Source organism: Mirounga angustirostris, unplaced genomic scaffold (genome assembly GCF_029215605.1).
Source record: "Mirounga angustirostris isolate CCGP_5_RB_7025 unplaced genomic scaffold, mMirAng1.0.hap1 SCAF_1, whole genome shotgun sequence".
In the NCBI taxonomy this organism is placed as follows: domain Eukaryota; kingdom Metazoa; phylum Chordata; class Mammalia; order Carnivora; family Phocidae; genus Mirounga; species Mirounga angustirostris.
The window spans coordinates 129,576,438-129,603,687 of record NW_026991709.1 but is presented as its reverse complement, the minus strand read 5'-3'; the positions used below and the strand labels follow the sequence as shown (position 1 = coordinate 129,603,687).

Sequence of the window (27,250 nt, the reverse complement as noted above, 5' to 3'; positions counted from 1 at the left end):
CTGGCATTACCATTTCATCTGGATAGAATTCTGTTCATCCAGAATGGAAAAGGACCCACGCAGCCATTTCTAATACAGCTCTGGCTTTGAGAGTTTGTTTCTTACCTTAGACAGTGTTTGAGGCTTGAGATACTTGGATGTCCCAGGTGTCGCTTGATCGACAACAAGAACGAGGAAAACACACCCAAGACCCACCGCTTTGTGGATGTGTAAAATATAAACTGGCATTTATTTTTGTTTTAGCTCTTAAAACCAATTGTGAAATGAGAGATTTGCTAGAGGAAGACGTGGCTTGGAAATGATAAATGTGAGCAGAGAATACCAGAAAAGACTCATTAATTCACATGGGAGAGGAAGAGACACTGGGGGGATCAGCCTCTCCTCCTTCATCCCACGGCTCCCACGATGGGCTCTGGGCCAGAGAGGCGGTGCCAGGGCTTGTGAGCTGCAGCCTGGGCGAGTGCAGGGCCGCCCACCCTGCACCTTCCTAGTCCCTCTCATACAGCCGCCCGTATAGAGCTGCCGTCACCAGGCCCGAAGACAGCCCTCTCTTCCTCAGGAAAGAGTAGTCATTCTCCCAGCCAAACTGATCAGGGGTTTCCAGGGTCATCCCCGAGGTAAGAAGCAGAGGAAAGACATAGGAAGTACTGAAGTTCCCCCACAGGTGAAACTCAAATCTCCCTGTGGCCTCTGTGATCTCCTGCCCACAGGTGTCAAAGCCAAGACCCCCACACTTGACCAGGGCGCAAGCTTGAACGTAGTAAGTGCCATGCACAGTGTGAAGACCATCAAAGACCCCCAGGGCGTACAGCTCCTTGGACAAAGTAGGCCTCTGGTAAAGCAAATGACAGCAGAGGCCATTCGCACAGACACGGAGGTAGCCTTCCCTTCCCCACACAGGGACCAGGGTGAAATGATCATACATCATCTCAGAGTGAAAAGTCGGAGGAGCGTTCATGTTCCATTCAGTAGCTCTGTCACAGTGGACTTCCTGAGCATCCTTTTCACAGTATGGATCGCCTGCCAAGAGTTCTAAAAACTTACTATGGGATGGGTCCATTTCCTCCGTGGCATTCTCTGTACCAGTGAGACCCAGTGGATTTTTGGCTACTTGTGCAATTATAAGATGACCTCCGGAGCCTTCCATGTCATGGTGCCAAAAGGACTTCAGAGGGCTGTGTATACCACTTCCGGTCATCCCCAGAGATGGGTGGTGGATGTTAGCAGCTAGAAAGTTGATGCCAAAAGCGATGGCAAAAGCTCTCTGAATCTGAATGGCTGCCAAGAGCGGGAGCTGGTTCATCCAGGCAGTTGGGTACACGATGTGCTTCACCTCAGAGTCTCTGAGGAGAACAACGGCAGGGTCGAAGAACAATATATCAAAGCAGGTGAAGATGCCAAATTTGCCAGCAAAGGGCGTCTCAAAGATGATGTGATCCACTTTGAGAGGGGAATCAAAAGCTGCCTCAAAGTAGAGGTTGTGCTTGCGGTAGCGGTCAACAAGGCTTCCATTATTGCTGAACACGACATTCGTGTTAAACTGGTATCTTCCATCCTTTGGGCACCCGGGGTCATTGCTATGACAAGGCTGCTTCGTCCCGAGATTGGCCACCACGAACATATCTCCCTTGATGGCCATACAACTCAGGCGCTGGAGGACCTAAAGAAAAAAAAAAACAGTATAAATAAATGAATTTTTAAAATCCTGCCTTTGTCTTATAATCTTAAAATAGAAAAGTACCTGTATTGTGTCTATAATATATAAATGGTTATCATAAATCAGTAAAAAAAACACTGCAGAAAATGTGCACAGGATATGAAGAGGTGATTCATAGAAGAACAAATATGAACATCTGAGAAGATACTCAACCAGATTAGTAATGATGAAATGCAAATTAAGATAATATCACCTTGACCATGAGATTGGCAAAAATTCAAAAGATTATTCTATCTTGCATTGACCAAAAGGTGGGAAAACAGGCACTCAGACTATTACTTGGGAAGTAAAGTGAAATAAAGATTTTTTGAAAGGGAAACTTGGTACTCTTCAAAATAATTTAAAATGTGCATATTCTGTAGCTGAGAAATTCCATTTCTAGGAATCTCACAGAAAAACTTGGACATATTTACGAAAATATGTGTACAAGGATATTCATTGCAACATAATAGCAAGAGTTGTTTAAAAAGCACATAGCAGGGTGCCTGGGTGGCTCAGTTGGTTAAGCGACTGCCTTCGGCTCAGGTCATGATCCTGGAGTCCCGGGATCGAGTTCTGCATTGGGCTACCTGCTCAGCACGGAGTCTGCTTCTCCCTCTCCCGCTCCCCCCTTTTGTGCTCTTTCTCTCTCTCAAATAAATAAAATCTTTAAAAAAAAAATAAAAAAATAAAAAGCAGGGCGCCTGGGTGGCTCAGTTGGTTGGGCGACTGCCTTCGGCTCGGGTCATGATCCCGGAGTCCTGGGATCGAGTCCCACATCGGGCTCCTGGCTCAGCGGGGAGCCTGCTTCTCCCTCTGACCCTGTTCCCCATCATGCTGTTTCTCTCTCTCTCTCTCTCTCAAATAAATAAATAAATAATTTAAAAAAAAAATAAATAAAAATAAAAAGCACATAGCATGCTAAAAGAGGGATGTCAATAACTACGAAATGTGTAGAAAAGAATATAGTTGGATGCACATCAAACTGTTGATGGTAGTTTCTGTAGGAAGAGCAGTAGGGTGATGGGTGGGGTGTGTGTAAAGATGGGCTTTCATTTTTTTTTTTTTTTTTTTTTACTTCTGATGTGATTCGTTTGTTTTCTAAGTGTATATTCATGTATTTCTTGTGTAATTAATAGAACAATCCAGAGATGAGTAAAGGCCCCATAGTACCAGACATTCTTTAACTGAATGAATATGTAGCGCAGAGAGTTTGGGGAGTCCGGGTTTCTGTTTTAGGATCCTAGGGTCTCCTTTCAGTCTCATTTAACATGCTTGGCTTTTGGCCCCTGGCTTGATTCATCTCTTCACGCCTTCAGCCTACTGAGGAGAAAGGCTGGGACCCTCACGTACCTCCGTGTCATTGAATCGGTGGGGCTCCAGGCACGGGTTCCACCTGACCAACCGGGGAGATGGCATGAAGTCCAAAAACGGGTAAACAGATGTTCTTGTAAAGTTGAATCCATGAATGCCATCTTCTGGAAACACTATAATCTGTACGCCCTGTAAGTCAAAAACATCAAAGTATCGCTATCAGAGAACAGGAAGCCCCCCTTCTTTCATTTGTTCACTCTTTCATTCACTCGTCTGACAGCCATCAAGCAGCTGTTCTGTGCCAGGAACCAGAGCTATAAAGAGGGCGGCTGGACTCTCCTCAGGGATCTTAGTCTCGGGGAAGCCGTCTCGGCCTAATGGTGAGGGAACACAGGGCTTTAGAAACAACCATTAACCGTACCTGAGGTCGTGTCAGAGAAGGAGGGAATGAGTGAAAAGGGAGCAGAAAGCGGGCATTTGCCAAGCAGACGGTCAGGAGGGGTGTGGAGTTCCTGATAGTGCAGGGGAGGATGGGACACAGTTCAAAGGACTCTGATTCTGGGCTTCGTCACAGAGGGGGTGTCTCCAGTTCCGTGGTTTCCACTCATTGTGCATCTTAATCGGATGGGGCCCTTCCTTCTGAATAAAACACTGTTCAGGGGCGATGCTGGGTCCCACTCCTAAAAAGTCTGCTTCATTTGACTGTCAAAAGGTCCCCAGGTGATTCTTTTCTTTTTTTAAGCTTTTATTTATTTTGAGAGCGAGAGCAGGGGGAAGGGCAGAGGCTGAGGGAGAGAAAGAATCCCAAGCAAACTCCACGCTGAGCAGGGAGCCCAATGCAGGGATCGATCTCACGACCCTGAGATCATGACCTCAGTTGGACGCTTAACCGATGGAGCCACCCAGGGGACCCTCCCCGGTGACTCTAATGTGCAGCCAAGTTTGGGACCCACTGGGCTGGTGGGTAGAAGTCTAGTGTGTTGATTTCGGCATAGAAATAAGGATTTGCTCTGACTTGTAGTTCTCCAACTGGGAATGAGGAGGCTCCCTTCAGCCTTTGTCCCACACCTGGAGACACCCTAGGCTCCCTGACAGTGATAGCCCGGGGTGCCTGTGACGTCTGCAGTAACCTAATGAAATCCAAACAAGTGGGGTGCCCTCAGCTCTCATCATCAGGGCCGCCTTCTCCTGCTGCTCTCCACTTACAGCTTAAAATGTCAATGTGAAAGGTGGAGGAGGAAGGCAGAGAAGGTATGAATAATCTAAAATAAGAGGCAATTTGAGTCACTTATTTCTGGAATGCACTGCAAACTTTATATTTTTTCTGGTTAAAAAAGCTTCGAAAGTTTAACTGTAGGAAACTCAGAAAACAAAATATTAGTTAATATTAGTTTAGTTTTTCATTTTTTCTCTGTATAATTGAGATAATAAGTATTTATTATAAATAATAAAACAAGACATGTTTTCCATCTTGACTTTTCTCGCTACCTAGAACGTCAAGACTACACAGGTACCTTCAGAAATATCATTTGCAATGGCCACATTCTATTTAAGAGGCCACCCCAATTCATCCTTTATCAGTGGACATCTCTCTGTTTTGTTCCCAACTTAACGGTGAGCATCTGCATTCAGGGGGCTCAAAACACTGAATGAGTGTTGTTCACAAGTCTTTGGATCTCTGATTATTTCTTTAAAATGAAGTCTTATAAGTGAAAATACTGGCTCAAGGATATGAAGAGTTTTCAGTTCTTTACACTGTCAAACAGCTTTCCAGAGAGATGATGCAAGTATATACTCCTTCCAGGAGACTGTGAGATTGGTCATCTTATAGCACCTTGTAAAGCAAAGTCATTGCAAACTGGGAAATGAAGCAAGATGAAGAATGTCTGCCTTTCTAACACATGCTAGGGTACTGTTTAACAGGCTCAAGGATTATTTATCTAGTGAATGTATCACTGTTTGGCTTTGTTATTTAATAGAAGATCACCTCAAAGATGATAATTGCATTGCCCTGTAGGATTTTAGCCAGTTTTGTATTGATTCGCAAATTCATTTCAACATTCATTTGACTAATACCCTTCTGTTCCTCAGATGCTCTTTTGACCAGCTTTACCATCTTACTGATTTCTTTATTAATCAATGAGTTAAATGACAGTTTTGACCCACGGCCATCCTATATTTGTATTAGAGTCATGTTTTTAACTTCTTGAAAATTATACTTGGACAAATGTTTTCCTTTGTTAAAAACAAAACTCTGAGAACATTGAATGGTTCCCTTGGACAATAGCACTTAAATTATGTATACATATTAGATTAATACTAAGGTTAAATTGCATTTCCTGAATACATATTTTCCAGGAATGAGAAGAGGAACCAAACCTGAGCCAGGGCAGAACTTGGGGTCTGATGTGATTACCACTCCATCTAGAAAGCAATTAGCACTACTGATAAATGAGCAATTTTCTGAAAGACCTCGAGGAGATCAAGAACTCATTAAGACTGCCACCAATGCAGTTGACTGGCCAGCCTAATATCTTAAGTTGGACTCTTGTCCTTCCCCAGAAATCTCTCTACCGAGAGAGAAATACTTTGGTTGGCTTGTTCAGGAGCCCCCCCGGCTTCCAGCAAGTCTGATAGAAGCATTTCACACAGGCTTGGCATCAGCGTGTCTTAGAAGGTGCTTTGACACATACAACCACACAAGGGAGCCGAGCTGTCTGTAAGCACTAAAAATGATCAGATCAACAGCTTCATCCCTGCCCTTGGACCACACACAGAAGGGACGATGCCTTGCAGCCGGCCTGGGTTCAACAAGAACACAGCATAGGTTTCCTTCGGGGGCAGGTTATCGAAAGGCAGGGAAACAGTCGCGGTCTCTGGGGTTCAGTACGGCATTTGCAAATGTCTTAGAACAGTCTTATGGACAGGATGGAGGAGCAAGAGGAGGTTGAGGTTTCAGCACCGTGCAAGTAACCTCCTCTGCACGGAATGCTCTGGAGTGGATCTGTGTCATCCAGAGGTCTGAGGACACAGCCTGGGATTCTTTTACACTGACTTCAGCAAAGACATCAGTGAGGTGTGTATCAAATGTGTGAATGACGTGAAGGCAACTGATAGGTAGGATGTCAGTAAAGATCCCCAAATAGCCCGACAGGCTGGAATGATGACATTTCACAGCATAAATGTGAAGTCAGGCGCTCAGGTTAAAGACATGAACTTCGTAAGTACAGGATGGCAATTGGCAGCATGTGTGTCTGTGTGTGTGAAAAAGGCTCGGGGGTGTGAGTGGACAGCAAATGCCTTATGAATCCACAGTGCGAGGTGTCTACCAACAGTTCTCTGGGGACAACGTCTCACACGGGAACGGTGCTAGACCTCCTGCACCCTGCCCTCGTCAGACAGACTAGGGAGAACTTTCCACAGCTCTGGGCACACAGAGAATCTGGAAGGTCTTTGGTGGAAGGGCTATATAGCCTGGGGGAGAGATGCCGGGTTTGGGGGTGGGGGGCTGGGTCATGACGGCCGTCCTCAAATCTGAGGAAGACGGGCGCGCTGCGGTAAGGCCCTCAGTCGGCTCTGTTTAGCTCGGAGGACAGAAGGATGGGAGGCAGCTGCAGGGAGGCCGACTGTTCGTTGAACAGAAGTCCCCACTCTCATGAGACAGTGAGTGCTGGGCTACAGAAGGCGTTCAAGGAGATACTGGATTTGGGGCTTTGAACAAGAGAGGAGTGTCTCCCATCAGCAGCAGCTGGACCAGGTCTTTAAGTTCCCTTCCAGTATTAGTTTTATAAGTGTGTATACTTTTTAAAAATAGCCTATAATTTTACACACACACACACACACACACATAATGGGTTAGAATTTTAAAATGCAGCACTAGAGAGTGGCTGTCCCAGCAACGCTGACCGCCCTGAACAAAGACAGGACTGCTTGGGGCCGGGCCTGCTGGCCTCACCCGTTCTGGCCTCGAGGCTCATGGACGAGGGAGGTTGTGCTCACATGGGCTTTACCTCCTGTCAGGCAGGGCAGGGCCTCCTCATGCAGCAGCGCTTGGGCTCCCCATCACCAGGTGAGAGTCCAAACTTCCCTCTGGTTATGGGTTTCCCAACAGGGCACTTTCTTGCGGTCACATCTGGCACCCACATTTCCCCCTGCGCCCCACCCTTCCTGGCGGGAATGGCACGTGTGGGCCAAGCAGGAAGCCTTCACAAAGGCTGGCACCGACCGCCCTTTGTCCATCTCCGTCATGTCTGCACTGAGTTCTCAGCCTGTTCGTGGTCTGGAACAGGGACCAGAAACAAGCCCCAAATAATCTGAAGGTGGCAAACAGCAGTCCTGCAGATGCCTACTATTTTCAGTGCCTCAGAGAGCATCAGAGACCCTCATGCCTGGTAGTTTCCAGATTTTTCTGTGCATGGGAATCCACTGGAGAGCCTTAAAAAAAAATCCCAGTGCCCAGCCCACAACCCCCTCCCCTACCCCTTGCGCGACTCTGCAGGTATAAGACCCAGGCACCCACTACGCAAGCAATCCGCCTCTGCACAGCCACATTGAGAACCAGGGATCTACTCCGGGCTTCTTGGACATGAGATGAAAAGCAGCACCTGGGGTATAATGTCAATGGATGGATTGACTCAGCAGGTCGGGGGCGGTACCCAAATTCTGCACTACTCACAGGCTCCCGAGGGCTGCCCCGGCGGGCTGATGCATGGACCACTGAGTTGCGAGTCCCTGGCCAACTGACTACTCCTGCTCCGCTTTACCAACTGCACTAATTTTCCAGAGGGGCTGCAGGAACCACCGACCGAGCTGCCCTGTTCTCCTAGACAAGCTGGTGGGGGTCCACCCTGGAGCATTTCTTGCCTTTTGGGCTGCGATCATCACTTGCTGTTCATAGATGTCGAGGTTCTGGTTCATCAGCTCCAAGGCCTGCTGGCGGCTCATGAGAGCCAGAGGGTCGGGAGTCAAGATCAACTGGTGCTCGTACACGGCAGCCATGTAGTGTTCAGCCTCATGGTGACCGGCCACGCGGGGCTCCTCGGCGTGGACTCCCAGGGCAACCACGGAATAGCCGCAGAGAAAAAGAACAAGCTGGAGGCCGGCCCCAGACATAACGCAGACCGTAAATCTGGAACGTAAGGAGGCAAGGGGAAAACAGCTGAGTAAAGAATCCTGCCAAGAATGTAACTTTTGCAGCTGTGATTTATTAGTCCCAGCAATTAAACCTACCCACCTGATACTGCAGCTCAAAGATTTGTTTCATGTGCCCAATAAAAGTATGTGTTTCTCTCCAAACACGTAGCGAGCTACATTTAAAATGGCTCGCGGTGTGAATCTGGTTTTAGAACGTTTCCAAAACAGACCCGGTGTTTGCCACGATTTTCTTACCTAGGGTTCAGCAAAACGCCAGCATGTTACCACTCGCCTTCCTAGCCATGCACTGAAGTCTTAGGCAAGAATGATTACTGTGTTTATTTTACATAATTCTGGGACATAGTCCACATCCCACCACCTGCCCTCTCTACACACAAGCACGTCGGCCATCTACACCAGCTCTGATCGTCGTGATCCCGATAACACAGCTCGGCTTTCCTGGCCATAAAAATCCCATGGATTAAAATTCTCCCAGCCTTTCTTTGGTCAGTAATGAATATAAAGGGTAAGTCCTTCTTAGCACAGCATTCTTTATTTGGTGCAGAGAAGCTGCTGACTTCTCCTTAAATGCCAGGATCTACTCTCTGCTATGGGAAGGTAAAAAGAAGTCTCCCAATCAAAGCACTTTTTTCCTCCTCCCTGAATTTACAATTATCAGTGCACATCATCACCTTCCCAACCTCTATCTGCAATTCCAGAACTCTTGCTCCAAAGCCTAATCGCTTGGAAATAAAATCCTTCTGCAGTGATAAAATGCAATTTTCTAGAAAATAAGCTATAATTTTCTAGAAAATATACTAGACTTTTCTAGAAAGCAAACTCCGCTTTGTAGGTGCTACCATAAGAGATTAGAAGTAAATTAGGACACTGACAATGACACTTCTTGCCGTTTTTCCCAAGAACAGGAGTTTTTATTTCTAATAGTTGTGCGTTACAGCAAATAGTCCAATTCCGCCTTGAAAAGCAGCCTGGCCTCCCGGCTGGATGCCCTCCCCCCGACACGCAGATTCTCCAGGGCCTGTGCCAAGGCCGGGCCGCTTGCTCTGTGGAGAGGTTCTGGGGCTGACCAAGTGCCCAGGAATCCGGATTAAACATCAAGATAACAGAGACGAATCAAGGAATCCTGTCACTGCTTTTTAAAAAGACAGAGACACCCTGTCCAAGTCTGACTCATAACTCCCGTGTTTGCATTTTAAAACCAAACTCTCCAGGCCGCACATTTCCTCTTATTTTGCTCTTAAAAGTTCCAGAAACAAAAATAGCCACAAGTATTTTCAACAACGGAACAAGGATGAGGGATGCTCAGTCGGGATCCTTGCAAAAGCAAACGCTTCTCAGGCGGAGGAGGGCCCATCCTGCCTGCCTCTCTCACACTGTTACTTCTCGTCCCAGGGAAAAAGTGCACCACATACCAAACCCCGGGACTTGCTGCCATTCATCTGGGACACTGAACAATGTCTGAAGATTAGAACAAGGCGCCTTTGAGTAAGCAGTCATGAGTTTTTGAGTAAGAAACAAAAGTATAATCGATAAGCTCTCTTATCTGAGTTTTGCCTCTGAAGACCAGCAAGGAATAATTTTAACAGTCTCGAAATCTAGTATCCATTCCCCCTCTGGCTCCATAATGATGATAATGGGGAGTGGCCTGGGAGGGCGGCTTCATGTTCAAAGACACATTCCCGGTATTTCTCAAGCATTAGGCAATGGCCTCACTAAGAGGTGGGGAGACTGAGGCGGGGGTGGGGAGAGTGGTGCGAACCAGTGCCCGGTGGAGCCAGGTGAGGAGTTCCTGGGGCCCAGAGCGTCCCCGTTCTCAACTAAGAGCGGTGTGTCACCGATTTACCTGGGGACAGAGAACATGTGTTTAAAGTGTCAGGACCTGCCACACAGTGAAACCAGGAAACTGTGGAGCCAGCAACATACCACATTTCTTTCTGTTTTGAGAAAATAAAATTTAGATTATTTACAAAAGGTGCCTGGTAGGAGAGCTGTAAATGGCAATCATTTGTGTGTGAACAAAGGTGGGTCGATAATAAGAGGTTAGGCAGATTCTACCAGGTATTCAGGCTTGAAAGAAGCAAGCTTAATGAGCTAGGAGAGAAGGAGTAATTATAATAAAAATAGCTACAACAGTTTGCCCTTCCTGAAGAGTGGGGAAATGGCAGCCAGTTGAACCAAATTGGCTAATGCCGGCTTTCCCTCTTTATTTAGCACTGCACAAATGTCTCAGAAAAAAACAAACAAGGCCCAAGGAAGGGACTTCGAAGGGCATACGGGGGCGGGGGGGGTGCAGTTTTCATGGAGCAGGACATCATCATCCAGACCTGGTTTCCAGGGGTTACCAGGGGCTGGCTCACAACAGAAAGCACAGGCGGGCTGGGGTGTGGGGGATCCCTGAGAACAAGAAGGTTCTGGAAGTCCTGGTGTTCTTGGAAACCCAGCAACAGATCTCTCTTTAGAGCTGGTCCAGGACCTGGACCATAAACAAAATGGTGAGTAGAGGTGTATGCTCAGCCTGAAGAGGTAGATACACACCCTCTTCCATTGGAGGGCATTTGACATGGAAGCTCAAGCTGCAGGACAGGCTGGCGCGAAGGCCCCATCTAGGTGACAATGTGCCTCCATACCCTGGTTGGTCCACTCGGCTCACCACAACCCTCTGAGATGGGGGCACGGGCCCACGGGGTGCCCCGAATCCCCCTGCCAGGAAACAGCAGAGCCAGGAGGGTGCTCACTTCAGACATCCATGACACCCCCGACTGTGAGCCAGATGCAGGCAGAGGTGTCGGGGTACAGCCCTGAGCAAGCCGGCCCTTCCTCAGCTAGCCCCCCCCCCCTAGGATGGATGAGGAGATGGGCCACAATCAAATCAATCCCTAGGATGTCAGACGGCAGCAAGTGCAGAGGAGAAATAAAGGCAGGGAAGGGGCCAGGGAGGGCCTGGCCTGGGTGGGGGACAATTTTTTTTTTTTTTTTAAGATTTTATTTATTTATTTGACAGAGACAGAGACAGCGAGAGCAGGAACACAAGCAGGGGGAGCAGGAGAGGGAGAAGCAGGCTTCCCGCCGAGCGGGGAGCCCGACGCGGGGCTCGATCCCAGGACCCCAGGATCATGACCTGAGCCGAAGGCAGATGCTTAACAACTGAGCCACCCAGGCGCCCCTGGGTGGGGGACAATTTTAAACACGAAAGGCCTCAGTGAGGTCTGCCAAAGGGGAGAGAGGAGGCCATGTGGATGCCTGGGGGGAGTGTTCCAGGCAGAGAGAACGGCTGGGTCAGAAGGTCCAAGTGAGAACTTGCTGAGTGGCTTCAAGAAACAGCAGGGAGAGGGCGCCTGGGTGGCTCAGTCGGTTGGGCGACTGCCTTCGGCTCAGGTCATGATCCTGGAGTCCCGGGATCGAGTCCCGCATCGGGCTCCCTGCTCAGCAGGAAGCCTGCTTCTCCCTCTGACCCTCCCCCCTCTCATGTGCTCTCTCTCTCTCAAATAAATAAATAAAATCTTTTTAAAAATTTTCAAAAAAACTCACAGATTTAGAAAATTTAAGATGAGAAAAAAGCCACCTCCGTCCCCTGCGGTGGGCATGGGAGGAGTCAGCGCTAAGGTGGCCCAGTTCCCCAGCGCTGACGTTCGCCCGCGCCTGCGCAGCTATGCACAACTCCCTGGATCGCCTCACTTTAGCTCCGTCCCTGTGCTGCAGCCTCAGGTCCTTGCCGTCGGTCAAGGGTTAAGAGTATGTAAGTGGGGCGCCTGGGTGGCTCAGTCGTTCAGCGTCTGCCGTCGGCTCAGGTCGCGATCCCAGGATCCTGGGATCGAGCCCCGCATCGGGCTCCCTGCTCAGCGGGGAGCCTGCTTCTCCCTCTCCCACTCGCCCTGCTTGTGTTCCTGCTCTCACTATCTCTCTCTGTCAAATAAATAAATAAAATCTTTAAAAAAAAAAAAGAAAGAAACAGCAAGGAGAGCAGTGGGCTGGAGCCCAGGGCAGAGGAAGGCAGCAAAAAATGGAGTCAGAGAGAGAAATAGCAGGCCCCACTCCCTGGTCTCTCACACCTCCCTGCACTTGCCCTGTCCTCTCCATTCTCCTCCTGCTGGAACAGCCCATGAGATCCAGTTCAAGTGTAAGTCAATCACGACACTCCTCTCTCTGCTCAAAGTCTCCCAGTGCCTCCCCACTTCACGCAGAGGAAAAGCCACAGACCTTATAGCATGCCAATAGGCATGATCCAGGAGGCAGGAACTCGTTGACAGGGTGCGGAGAGATTTGCTGGAGTGACGTCTTTAAGCACGCATCCTAATCTTTTAACTGCCCCAGAGAAGACCCTGCTTCTCATTTCCCCCCATGAAAAATATTCCTCTGACCCTAATCCTGGTCAGGAAGATTCTTGTGATCGGTGAGAAAAAGAAAGTCTAAATTACATGGCAATCTATTTTGTGGAAATTTGGTAACATGTCAATCACCAGTTATTTTTATACACATGAACTTTTATTTCCACCCTGCTAAGTGATTCATCTTGATAACTAGCTGTATTTCCTTCCTTGCCATATTATTACAATAGTATCTTTTGCAATAAAATGAAAGGATTATTATTAAGATGCTCTTAATAAGATAATTTCAGAGGCAGGTATACAACACATTTAGAAATTTATATATAGAACTATTGATCATTTTCATAAAAGATCTTGTCATTCTTTACTTGTCAGGGAGAATAACAGTCCCATGACTGGGAAAGGAGGCAGGAAAAAGCAAAGGAAATGGCATATCCTGTGGAACAAAGCCGGAGGGACCTGCCAAGTCGTTAAGGAACCAGCACGGTCTATGTTCCTGTGTGTATCTGACAGAATGCCCCCAAAGACATTGTAAGGTTCCAAATGGTTTAAAACTTATTCTCATGAAGGTCGTGATATCCTTGTCTAGATTCTTTTACATAAGGAGAAATAATGTCCAATCTCCACCTAATTTACAGAATCTGAATTTAAAGAAATCCCAAAAGAGACCTTTTATTTCCTAGAAAGCCTCTTGTTTTCTGGTTCTCCCCATCTGCTGCTGCTAGTCGTGAGCTCATCCATGACTGGCCCCTGGAATAGGAAGCCCCACAGCAGTTTTAGCTTGGACAGTTTTATGCAAACGTATCCACGGACAAGACTTCTGATGGCTCCATCGGAAATGTCAAGTGTAAACACTTGTGAGTGGCAAGTGATGATAACCTCAAGAGTCAAACCTGAACTCAAAACAGCGAATAAATGACCCGGTCCTCTGAACTGACCTGCTAAGTTGTGATTTCACTTTTTAAAAAATTCCACCTATTATTTTAAAAAAAGAGCGTGACATACAGAAGTGTAACTTTGGACCAGACCTTTGATGAGGGCCTATTTCTGTCTCGTTGACTAGTTTATCCTAGGACACCAAACGAGCAACTGAAGGATCATGACACTTGAACCTAACCTATAAATCATCTCTTTTTGTCAAATGGGAAATACCTTCATAATTTAAGTCAAATAAAACTTCTCCCTGAAATGCCCAGGTGTTTAATGCAAGAAGGCACTTTCTTTTTTTTTAATCTAATTTAATTTTATTATGTTATGTTAGTCACCATACAGTACATCATTAGTTTTTGATGTAGTGTTCCATGATTCATTGTTTCGTATAGCACTCAGTGCTCCATGCAATACATTGCTCATTTTCTTGGGTGGACAGAAAGAGCCCCAGCGGAGACCGAGTCTACAGGTGCACCACTGCCACCGTGTGGACAAACTGAGGATCATCAGCCCAGGTCGGTTTGCTCTTCAGTAACAAAGTGATTGTTAAGCAGTGAATGTACAGTGTTTTTCCTCCGTTCCTTCTCCTTTTCATTTATAACACTTCATCTATCTCTTTTACAGTGGCAAAACAGAAAAAAAAAATAGATTTTCCCAGATGTGGGCCTCATGAAAGCTGTTTTTTATTTGCCATGCTCCCAGGACCTAGGGCATCTTCTGTATTCACAAGTTCTAAATTTGTTGCGATTTCTTCTCTCACAGTGGTACACTCCACAGGGTGTGATTGGATGTGCAGAGTGACACAGCCCATCCACACAGTGACAGGCAGCACAATGAACGGGGAAATCTAGCCAAGTTAAGGGATCTATAAGGACATTTCATATCGACGCCACATTGCATTTTACATGTTACATGCTAATATTTTCAAATCATTTTAACATCCATTATTTCAGTTTATTTTCCTGTTGCATAAAGCAGCGAAAGCAAACAGTAAAGTTCTATTCTCATGGCGAGGGAAAACTCCAGCACTAGTTAGTAGTGACAATAGAGTGGAAACCAGGTCCCCTGGCTCCTGGTCCAGCCCTCCTAGCACATGTTGAAGAACTGGGGCCATTTATCAGTCAAACCTTCAAAGACCACTGGGCAGACTTCAATTTAGCTGCGGCAGAAATAAGAGATTCACAGTAGCACTCGGGAGATTCCAGGTGGTCAGACCACAGCAGGGAGCTATCGAATGCGAGCATGCCTTCAGAGTCACCTGGACGGCTGGCCCACACAGATCCCTGTGCCCCCATGCCCAGAAGTTTTGATTCAGCCAGTGTAGGCCCGGGCCTGAGAATCTGCATTTTCTAACAAATTCCTAGCTGACGCTGATGCTGATCCTCCCGGCATGGGGTCACACTCGGAATGTTGCTGGGCTAGAAGTTAAAGGCACAGAGATCCCATATTCTGACTCCTATCTTTCCCTCACGTCAAAGACATGAGTCTGAACCATCACCTTTATTTCCCGGGTGCCTCCCCAATAGGGCGGATAGAATTTGGGCTGATTTCCAAGTGTTTCCACCATATTTAGTGAAAATAAGCAGCAAAGTATTTAAATGCTCAAACCAAAGGAAAAAAACCTCCCCCAAACAATTAGGTCCATGTCAGCTCAAGGATTCAGTGCTTGTCCTTAGTCTTAACAGGAACATCATCATAAAACCAGGTTGTTACTGGTTTTCCTTTGTTTAAATAAAGGTCCTGATTTTAAAAGAATAAAACAAGGGCAACAGATAGATATTTTGTAATATAAATAGAGAAGCCATCTCTACATTTAAATTATACATTTATAGATAAATACATAGGTAATCTGAAAAATCTCCTATGTTCCGCAAAAATGTGTCAGTTTCCTTCTCAGAAACGTTATCTGAAATGCTTAGGGGTCAAAACTGAATCCCTGAGGATGGAAGTCTTCAACTGTGGTCCCGAGTTGACTGGGGAGCAAGGAAAGAGCCAGAGAAGGCTTCCTCTGCTGCCAGTCAGTCTTCAGAGAAAAGGATGCCGGGGCCACTTGCAGCCATTCTGCTCTTCTGGAGTATTTATAGCTTCCAGTGAGGCTTCCCCTTCTTCATCCTCCAAGAATGATCATCAATTTCTCTGAAATGAGCCTCAATGACTCAATGACTGTCAGCATGGCATTGTTTTTCAAAGCCCTTGGGAAGTTTCTCCTCCATTTCCTTGTTGGAAACTAGAGTCATTGGAGGAACCACCTTCTAGACCATGAAGACCTGAAGGCTGGACATCTAGGAGAAACACACCCAGTGCATGGAAAACATGATGTCCCAAAACCACAGGTCAAATTTTTCCAGGGAGATGTGCTCAGGAATGTGGGCAATGGAAAGGCTCTTTGTGATCATTAAGTGTCTGGACACAACATCTCTAAGGCTAGAGCGGGTGAAACATCACCATAAGTCCATCCCCCCTGTGCTCTTAGGTGCCAGTGCTCAGGAGTGAAAAACCAGATCCCAGGACCAACACGATGGTGGCGATGCCCTGGATGCAGACCATGAAGAACAATGGGAGGAGTGCTACAGCCAGGGAACCAGGTTCCCCAAGGCAAAAGAACAATCCTTCATAAAATAGCCTGGAAACACTGAAAATGAATGATAGTAGGAAATGTGAAAGAAACAACAACAACAACAAAAGCTAAAGCAAAACACAGCACTAGACAAAAACATGCCAAAGTCCACTTACTTTCTCCTGTGGAGAAGCCAGGAAGTATATATTTGGAGGAGGCACAGTCAAGATCACCAAGAGAGAAAGCAAAAGGCAAGCAAATGGGTCCAAATGCTATGGGTCCTGAGTATCTAGGGAGGATACTCTTTTTGTTGTTGTTGTTGTTGTTTTTAAGATTTTATTTATTTGACAGAGAGAGACACAGCAAGAGAGGGAACACAAGCGAGGAAGTGGGAGAGGGAGAAGCAGGCTCCCCGCCGAGCAGGGAGCCTGAGGCGGGGCTCGATCTCAGGACCCTGGGATCATGACCCGAGCCGAAGGCAGACGCTTAACGACTGAGCCACCCAGGCGCCCCTAGAGAGGATACTCTTGACACGAGCATGGTGGGAACGTGTGGGTGACCCACAGCATAGGCAGGTGGTCAGTCGTATTCAGTTAGAGGGCAGTGCACAGTCAAGAATGACAGTGACCTTCCAGCCTATTCACTAACTTGGCTGTCTTCTCCACCCATGGTATGGCAAAGGTATAGAGAAATGGTCAGCATCTCCACCTTTCTCTCTTCCTGGAGGCACCGAGGGGGTTTGTTTTCTTCTGCTTTGGTTAGATTGGTAATTACATGTGTGCCTCTGGCAAAGGTCCCAGCCCAGCCACAGCTGCATACTGGTTACTAACCCAAGTCCCGTTGCCTGATGCCCTCCAGACCTGCTGGAGGGCAGACCTCCGACTGGCCCTCCTATGTCCTGCAGCTTTACTTGGCATGAGGGTCCAAGTCTTCCAAGCGCAGGGCTTTCTGAGGCTGGCGGAAGTGTGGAGTTGAATGGGAAGGTCTCAGACTCTTCCATGATAGGCTGGTGCTACATTCCTCAGCACTAGAGGCAAAGCAGAGAAGAGTCTAGCACTTCTTCGGAAAGAGATTACTCCTAAACTTGAAGGGGACCAATATCCAGAGCGAGGATTTAACCCAAATGGATTTTGTCCAAAAGCCTACATTCTTTTTATGTTACTGCACCCAAAACAATGGGAGGAAGCATTTGATTGAATAAGTGACATTGGGATGACTGAATTACAAACAATTTTTTTAAAAGATTTTATTTATTTATTTTAGAGAGGAGAGGGAGAGGGAGTAGCAGGTTCCCACCTGAGCAAGGAGCCCGATGTGGGGCTCGATCCCAGGACCCCGGGATCATGACCTGAGCCAAAGGCAGATGCTTAACCGACTGAGCCACCCAGGCGCCCTGAATTACAAGCAATTTGGAATTAAGTTTAAACATTGTAGGCCATATACAAAAATAAACTCAAAATCAAGAGTTAACTATTGAATGATAGGAAAACTGGCATAAATTAGAATCTGATATCAGATACTTGATTAAACCACTTTCTAAAATTTGAAGCTCAGTTAACATAATAGAAGAAACAGATTGACAAAAATTTATATGGAAAATATAAACATCAAGACAACAGTTATAAACAGGCAATGAACAGGAACACATTTAAATGAGAAGAAAACAATCATAAACAAACACTGAAAGATTTTAAACTTAGGTACAAAATAAACATTAACTGGTACTATTCCAAGATATTAAATTTGAAAAAAAATTAAGGTAAACTAGTAAAGTGATAATGAATAGCAATTTTTTACTGGGGGAAAAAAAGGTTGAGAATTCCTTTTATGAATTACTTCTCTGTAAAGTCTACTTTTGGAACTTTATCTTAGGAGTTATTCCAAAAACAAGTTAGTTGAAATGACAGCATACCATGGAAGTAAAGAATACAGGCTTTTGAGTTTCAACATATCCAAGTTCAAATCCTGGCTCTGATTTACTCATTTCATAACCTTGAGTAGGTTATTTGTAATAACTAAGCTTCCGTTTCTTCATCTCTAAGTCAGAAATGAAAATATCTGATGTAGGGGCACCTGGGTGGCTCAGTCGTTAAGCGTCTGCCTTCAGTTCTGGTCGTGATCCCGAGGTCCTGGGATCGAGCCCCGCATCGGGCTCCCTGCTCGGCGGAAGGCTCCTTCTCCCTCTCCCGCCCCCCATACCCCGCTTGTGTTCCCTCTCTCGCTGTCTCTCTGTCAAATAAATGAATAAAATCTTTAAAAAAAAAAAAAGAAAATATCTGATGTAAAGTACTTAGTGTTCAATAAATGGACGCCAGCTAAAACAGAAGAATGACTCCCAACAGGTGAAAGTTAGAAACAAACAATATTCAATATGAACAAAGTTATGAAAATTAATGTGTATAAACCAGGTGGAACATTAAGCAAACACTGAAAAGACAGTAATGAAGACTCTGATGATGGACCATATTTAAGACGTGCTAAATAGACATAAAAATGTTTCTATATTTACAATGAGAATAGCTAAATAAAACATGTACACCTGTGAACAAAGACTGGAAAAGAATGTGAATTAACAAAAGCATGGCAGGTCATCTTATGGGGATTTAAAATGTTTTCTTCAACGTTACCCTGTTTTGCCAATAAATGAAAAACATAAGAAAAAAAATAGACAGCTGAGACTTCTGGTGTATAGTTTGGCATACAAGGAGCCTAGCAGTAGCCATCCTATTATTAATAAGCCAAAACCTGAACGATCTGAAAACCAAAAAGTCTTAATGATTTCAGAGAACTGAGGTCAAAATTAGAGAGACAGACAGGTAGACTCAGAGGATCACCACTTAACTGGAGCAGCAACTTCCCTGGGAACAAGGACTAGCACAGGAAAACTTAAACTGTAACTGACAAACTTTGGAGGCTCCGAGCGGATCAGCCGGAGAGTTAAACACTTCATGAGGGCCAGGCTTTGGTGAGTTTTTCCTCCAGGAGCTCTACCAGGTTCTCATGGTGAGCACTGGGAAGAAATCTCGTGTTTCTGGCACGGAGAAGGGGAAAGTAGCGAGAGCATTCTGTTCTTCACACGGCCTGCCCTCAGGAGAAACTGTTTCACCTGAACTAACCGATTAAGGTTGTATCAGAGCCTTACTAACCCCAAGGAAGGGCAAATTCCCACCTCAGTCCTCCTCTCGCCATCCTGTGAACTTGTGAAGTTCACAGTCCGAGGCACAGGCTCTCTACGAGACTACCCCAACTCCAATACCCAAGTCCACTAGGCTGACGCTGGGGGAAGAACTAAGAGGGTATCTGTCAGAACAATCAGCTTTCCCTAAAGCCCTGCCCAGTGACTTCATTTAAACTGCTCTGGCCCCCAAGGGACTCGCGAGCGCTCCCAGCTACAAGGAAGGCTGGCAAGAATGCTGCATTACCGGGCGCCTGGGTGGCTCGGTTGGCTAAGCGACTGCCTCCAGCTCAGGTCATGATGCTGGGGTCCTGGGATCGAGTCCCACATCGGGCTCCCAGCTTATCAGGGAACCTGTTTAACCTGCACCACTGTTCGTGTGCTCTCTCTCTCTCTCTCAAATAAATAAATACAATAAAAATGCTGTGTCACCACCTTGAGTAAGATCAAGCTTTGCCAGGTAGAATACCGGAAAGCCAAACTTTCATTGATGATATGATTATCTACAAAGAAACCCAAGAGATTCTATAAGCAAATTAGTAAGAAAATACAGTAAAATACTTAGATTTAAGACCAACATATGAAAATTAATTGCATTGTAATACAGAGGCCCCCTAAAACTAGAAAATGCAAATAAATAAAAAGCAAGGTACTTAGGAATAAATAGAATAAGTATAATGAACTATTTTTATGGAAAGACATTAAGGAAGAATAAATGGAGAGATATGCTTATGGCATAGACTCAAATAATATAAAGACTCAATAATATAAAGACATTGTTCTATCCAAATTAATCTAAAAATTCAATATAATTCCATTTGAAATCCCAAGGAGTATTTCATGGAACTTGATAAACTGATTCTATAACATGTATGAAAGAGAATAAGGCCAAGAATAGATCTGGTAGGCAGAATAATGGCCCTTTAAAGATGTTCACATCCTGGGGTGCCTGGGTGGCTCAGTTGGTTAAGTGTCTGCTTTCGGCTCACGTCATGATCCCAGAGTCCTGGGATTGAGCCCCACATCAGGCTCCCTGTTCAGTGGGAAGCCTGTTTCCTCCCTCTCCCTCTGCTTGCCGCTCCCCCTGCTTGTGCTCTCTCTCTGTCAAATAAATAAATAATATCTTTTTAAAAAATTGCCTAACTTAAAAAAAAAAAAAAAAAAGATGTTCACATCCTAATCCCCAGAACATGTATGTTGGGTTATATGGCAAAGGGGAATTAAAGTTGCTGAAGACCTGACTATAAAATGGAGAGATCATCCTGGATTATGTGGGTAGGCTCAATGCAATCACCAGTGTCTTTATGAGCGAAAGTATAAGGAGGAGGAACAGACAGGTTTTGGCCTGATATTGCTCCCCTTGAAAATGGAGCCAAGAATGTGGGAAAGCTCTAGAAGCTAGAAGGAACAAGACACGGATTCTCTGTTAAAGGCCTCCAGAAAGGAATGCAATCCTGCCGATACTTTATTATCCCAGGGAGATCCATTTCAGACTTCTGAACTAAGATAATAAATTTATGTTGTTTTACTTTAAGTTTGTGGTTATCTGTTATAGCAACATAGGACACTAATTACAATAGACAAGACGGTTTCAAAAGAACAAAGTAGAAGGACTGTCCTACCAACATAAGACTTATTTTAAAAATATAGAAATTAAGATAGTGTAGGATTGGTGTTGGGATGTAAAAACAGCAGATTCCAGAGACAGACCATATATATATATGGAAACTTGATGGATGTCAGAGGTGACATTATGGATGAGAATGAACTATACCATAATGGACAACGGATATTCTGGGAAGTTTTTTTTAAAAGATTTTGTTTATTTATTTGAGAGAGAGAGAGCTAGAGAGCAGGAGTGGGGAGAGAGGGAGAGGGAGAGGGAGAAGCAGACTCCACTGAGCAGGGAGCCCAACGTGGGGCTCGATCCCAGGACATGACCTGAGCCGAAGGCAGACGCTTAAGCAACTGAGCCACCCAGGTGCCCCATTTTCATGTATTTCTTAAGCTCAGGGCTTGGTACATATGTATGTGTCAATCCCTGTTCCTATTCATGTGTCTGAAAAATGTCATAAATGTTAAATATAGACACATTTTAAAGTGACTAAAACAATAAATCACAGGTCAGCTCCAAAGAACTCAAAGGTTATGATACAGAAAGAAGTTAAAGAGCTTAAGCTCTTCATCGTGAAGCTGTCCCTCACCTGAGTTACACCCCAGCGGTTCAACTCAGAACCCTGGGAATCAGTCAGAGATTCTGCCCTAGAGTGGATTCTTTGTTTTGCTGACACAGCAAATGGATCATGTTTGGTACAATTTAAAAAGCGAAAGGAAGCGGCTGTAATGAAGGCTAATGGCCACACAGAAGAAACACGAAAACAGAAACATTTAACCACAGGTACCATGTTTCCTAGGTGAGAGCTGCTGCCCCCTCCCCCAGGGGCCGCCCCGCAGTGTGGCGTTCTGTCATACGGAGAAATACCAGAGTACGGTTTCTAAGCCCTTTCAGATCAATCTCTCATGTCCTCAGAGCATGACATACAGTTATACCATCTCTGGTGCACTTTACACGAAGTAAACATGTTTCTTAGTGATTTAATGATCGCTGATGCCAAACTACCCTCAATTTAAATTAAAAAAAAGCAAAAGCAAAAACAAAACCACAACCAAACACACAATGGATGAAGATAGGCTAAAAGAGGGACATAATGTTTCTTCAGTTTCCCGGGGGTGCTTCCGGATCCAGCTCTGGGTCTGGCTGGCCACTAAAATGTGGACCAACGGTGCTTGCCCGTCCAAGCCAAGGGCAGAAACCCAAACTTTCTCTAGGTCCCAGGACAACTGGGAAAAACTCCCAGCGCCAGGCCCCTGCTAAGAGGACTTCAACCTGACCCTGACACCTCAATAATAAAACTGCTTTCCACTGGTTTTGCTTCAAGCCTATTTCTGAGCTTTGGTACTTTGCAGTCCATAAATTTAGCTAGAGGCAAACAAAATCAATTTAACCTATTTTACTCAAAGAACCATTTTACTATATATTTTATTTTCTGCTGTTCATGTTAATGTATTTCTCCCAGCACATTTCGTGTTGTAGTTTTCAATGTTGGTTTTAAAAATAGTGTTCTACATAGATTTCCCGTTTTTGTTATTGTTGCTTGCCTTTTGATGGTATTTAAGATACTTGGTTTCAGTTTTCTCTTCTTTTATTTCAGCCAATTTTCCTTTCTTTTCAGCCATTCTATAATATATCACAAATAACCCTAATTCATTTCTTCATTTGATAACCACTTTCCATCTTGATAAAATATGTTTGTGAGATAATTTCTCACAGGTGCAGCTGGTGTTATGTGCTTTAAATAATCACAAGGATTTTTAGTGTCGTTGTTAGTTTACTGAAATTAAAACACACTATCCTAATTTGGGGGCCTCGGGAGTTACTATAACCTTTAGAAGCCAGTGAGAACAAAGGCAAGAGAAATGCAGCTTAAATTAAATTAAATCTCTGTACAGCTTGCAGCCCACTGATAGATCCCTGAGACATGCACAGTGTGACCCTCCTCAAGGGACTCATGACCGCCTTAATGCCTTCATGTTTATGTTTTATTAAAGAGTAAAAATAACCTTATCTTAACAGCAGCTAGCCCCTCCCCCAAGGTCCTAAAAGCCTTGCTTCAAAATTCCTTAGGAACTTACTTTATCTCTATCCCGCCCCCCCCCCAAACTTAAAAGTATGTAATCAGTCACTCCTCACAATCCCGGGGCAGCTCTTCCAGCCCATGGGTCCTGTCCCCATGCTTTCATAAAATCACTTACACCAAAAACGTGTCAAGAATTCTTAGCCATTCACTCTTGAACCCAAACCTCTTCCAAATTTCATCACTCTGGCGCCCAACCTGGGGCTTGAGTCTTTTCATTGGAACTCTGAGCCTCGGTGCAAACTTGAAGAGTAGAGTAATTCCTCTTCTCTTGCCTTTACTTTCATTTCAGAGGCTTTTCAAGGAGTGTGCTGGCTCTTACTCGAACACTTTCATGTCGATTGCTCAGACTGCAATCCTCTAGCCCTTTGGGGAGGGACTCTTTGGGGACTCTTTGGGGAGGGAAAAGCCTGCCTTTTGGCTAGAAGTTAGTACCCCAGCCAGAATGGTAGTAAGACCCAGAAACTTGAGGCCCTCGCCTTATTCCTGTCCTTTTGTTTGTTTTTCTTTATTCCTGTCCTTAGGCTTGAGACAGCCTCCTAAGTCACGAGGACGCCTGCCAATCTTAAGACTCCCATGTGAGGTTTCTTCCTCATTGGTCTAATGTGATCCCCTTCACATCTCTGGTCTAGCCGCTTCAGGCCAGAAACTAGTACCTGATTGAATCAAAATCCCATTGGGGACCATTTCCTAGGGAAGTCGGCTGTAAGGACTACACGTGTTGGAATGTTGCTTAGATCATGATGGATTTCTATTTTACTGTTTTTCATCAATGTTCCCTATTAGTTAATGAAGTTACTAAATTGGGTAATTTCCCCTTGTAAAACTTTTCTGGTGTTTTCCATGGGTTAGAAATGGCAGGTTCTTCACAGCACGGCAGGGCATGGTATTTTGGTCAATTCACCGGCACCCACTTGTAGTCTAGAATGCAATGGGGAAGTGAGGGGACACAGGCAATCCCTCCTATGGGGCCTTTACTTTACAGCAGGGATGGTGATCAATGGTGATTTTGTTGGAGGGATGCCTCCAGTCACTTGAACACCCGGAACCCCCGACATATCCTGTGTGGGACACCACCCAGGAGCCAGGAGCGATTTTTGATAATGGACCTTCTCTAGGCTTCTTCGGTTTCCAAGGACTTTCCCATGGCATGCCTTTTAACCCACTAGAAACAATTTGGGATTGCAAAATTTAAGAAAGAACTGATCTTGGGCGCCTGGGTGGCTCAGTTGGTTGAGCGACTGCCTTCGGCTCAGGTCATGATCCTGGAGTCCCGGGATCGAGTCCCACGTCGGGCTCCCTGCTCGGTGGGGAGTCTGCTTTGTCCTCTGACCCTATCCCCTCTCATGTGTTCTCTCTCTCTCTCAAATAAATAAATAAATAAAATCTTTAAAAAAAAAAAAAAAAAAGAAAGAACTGATCTTTTCTAACACTGCATGGCCTCAGTATGATCTACCAGATCTCTTCTGGTAGGAAACAAGGCAAACCGAACTGAGGTACCCTATGTTCAGCCTTGAATGGCCCTAAATCAGGACCCAATCTAAGGACCTCTTGCAGAATGTGTCTGGCCACTGATGAGGCTGATAAACTCCCTCCTGATATACTGGATTAATGTCTAAATAGGCCTCCTCCAAAAACCCCAGGTTGCTGGAGGAAACACAGGCTCTCCCTAATGAAGGGGATATTGACTCTCCCTGTTCCTCCCAACAGACTCAGGTTACTTTAGTTGTACACTTTGATGACTGTCTCTCCTGTTTAGAGAGCATATTATCATTACGTTAGCCTTGTCTTTTAAAAAAATTAGACTCATTCCTTCTTTGACCTCCTTCCATGGACAAATAAAAGCAAACAAAAAATTCCAATAAAACATCCAACAAATAAAATTCCATGTCTACCACCAATGAAAGTAATAAAGAATATGGTTAATGCTTACAAAGTCTGCATGGAAGGGCCTTGGGTGAATCACGGAAGAATCCTATAATCACAGTTGGATTGAAAGGAGTTGCTCCCAGTGCTGGCTAATCCTGGGGAGGAGGACCATCATCACTTCTGCTCAATCATCAGACCAGGTGAGCAGTGGAACGCTGTACCCTGAACCAAAGATACAAAGGACCATCATCACTTCTGCTCAATCATCAGACCAAGTGAGCAGTGGAACACTGTACCCTGAACCAAAGATATAAAGGTTAAAGCAAGTTTAAACAGTCTCATTGACTTTTCCCTTTGCTAAAGGACAAAATCCAGTCAGCTGAGAATTTACCCTTTTTGCAAAACCAGTTAATGTGAATTCAGGGGATCTGTTCCAGTTCATAGTATAGTTTTCACCACACTTCATACAGAGTGCTTTTGCTCGTGATTCTTTTGACACAGAAGTAGACACAAGGCCCACCAACTGACTAACCATCTACACAGTCTGTGGTGCCAATGTCAAACTAGCCTTGAACCTGTGAATCCAAACTAGTCAACAGTATTACTCTGGTAACAGGTAATCACACATTTAATTGTTAACTGATGCCTCTAGCAGAGGTATAGAGCTAGTGGTTCCAAGACAGGCTGCAAATCAAAATAACGTAGCAGCTTTAAAAAAATATAGGTGCCTAACTTGTTCTAACACACTGATTTAGAAAATACGGCGTAGGGCCCAAGCAATTGTATTTTTAAAAAGTTTTCCAAATGATTCTGATGCAATGGGAGTCGAGACTGTCACATAGGTACTAATATAAACAATCCTACATGATAGAGGAGCTTGGGGTCGATGCTTCTCAAACAGAGACAGGAGGCAAAAAACAGGACTACCCAAAGCCACACAAAGAACACTTTGCATATTTCTGGAATGTCACTTTCACTTGCCAGGTAGTTTAAAATGTCATTTTTATTTTGGGTGGTGATTACATAGGTACATCCAATTGTCAAAATTTATTTAACATTTAAGACCTGTACATTTAATTGCATGTTCATTTTACCTCATAAAAAGATATTTATATTAAAATATGGATATACTTTGGAGTGGAATGCAAGATTTGCATTTATGTTTTAGAGGAACTCTGAGCCATCAAAGAAATCTCCCTCTTTGATGAGCTGGCTACCTTACACAGGCTAGTCCCCAAATCCAGAGAGGCCACTATTACACTCTCTTCTGTTTAGGGTGGGAGGTTAGGGCTTGAAATGCTGAAAGGAAGACCTTTTGGAGGGGCCCAGGACTATGGTTTGAAAATCTCTGGGCTTAGAAATCCTTTCACTTCCAATGCTTTTCATTTGTCTACCCATGACCCACTCCCCTCTTCTACTTTCCACATATTACTTGTCTTTTTGCTTTAAAACACTCAAAATCCTCAAAAATTTAAAGTCACTCTTTGCTGTGGAGATGGTTTAATGACTCGGAGGCTACATCCACAGAAATCACACATTGCAAGCATCTTTTTCCCCTCGAAAATGCGTGGTGTTTTGTGTTTTTGTTTTTTTTTTAATTTTATTTTTGAGCCACCCCAGCACCCCTCAAAAATGCGTTTTAAAAGCTTATCAGCTACAGGGACTGGTCGACAGGGACTGAACCTAAGAATTACGAAAGCCCACATTCCCTGATTTTGGAAAAGACAAGAACGGAGGGTGAATGGAGAGGAAGAGTGGGTGAGTAGCAAGAGTTAAAGAAAACAATGGTCTTTTACTTTTAACTAGGTTCAGGGGCGCCTGGGTGGCTCCCCCAGTTAGTTAAACATCCAACTCTTGATACTAGCTCAGGTCTTGATCTCAGGGTTGCGAGCTCACGCCTGGCTAGAATAGCTAGGTTCAAGGGTTCCTCTTCGTCTCCGGTAGCCCAAAAGTACAAGTTTGGGATTCTGAGAAATGGTGTGAGCAGTTTACTGTCTCTTGCTTATAAATTCGGTGTCATCTATAATATTGGGGTAAAGAGTACATCCGTTTATGGATTTAATTAACGTGCACTAGTTAATTACTATGTTTCACGAACTGCACAGTTGTGAAACTTCTTCCCAAAGTTACAAAAGCGTGTATAAACCAAAAAGCACGTAGCAAACGTCCAGGACTCAGTGGGCGCAGAAACACAACACGACCCAAAGACAACTTCGCACCACGCTAGGCTCCACCCAGCCCACCCGGGTCCCAGCAGCCTTTGCGAAGCCTGCCCTCGACCCCTAAAGCATGGGGAGGGGGCAACGGGGGGCGCGCGCCACGCCCCCTTGCACTCGCGCTCCCAGCCCTCCCGCTGCCCCACTATGCGCATGCGCCACTCGCCTTCTCGGGTCCCCTGACGGCTCCGGACGGTGATTAGAGGGGGCGAGAGGCCTCCGAGGTTTGGCCCCTCACCTGCTTGGCATAGGCCGTGGACTCCCGCTAGTCCCGCCTCCTTCCGATGCTCTGACCCGGCGACTGGAGGAGCTGGGCAAA

The 27,250-nt window shown here is 45.3% G+C and overlaps 1 protein-coding gene across 2 annotated transcripts; it reads right to left on the bottom strand.

Moving 5' to 3' along the window:
* Window positions 1-198: 198 nt before the first annotated feature.
* Window positions 199-27,250, bottom strand: BTD (biotinidase). 2 transcript variants are annotated; one of them, XM_045903827.3, is made up of 5 exons: window positions 27,098-27,250; window positions 24,780-24,937; window positions 7,874-8,138; window positions 3,050-3,199; window positions 199-1,660 (listed from the first exon to the last, which is right to left on the bottom strand). In XM_045903827.3, the coding sequence occupies exons 2-5, from the start codon at window positions 24,788-24,790 to the stop codon at window positions 488-490; spliced, it is 1,599 nt and encodes a 532-aa protein (XP_045759783.1). In that variant the 5' UTR covers window positions 24,791-24,937; window positions 27,098-27,250; the 3' UTR covers window positions 199-487. The 2 variants fall into 2 exon arrangements, with proteins under 2 accessions (XP_045759783.1, XP_045759784.1); XM_045903828.3 differs by lacking the exons at window positions 24,780-24,937; window positions 27,098-27,250 and adding an exon at window positions 12,362-12,550.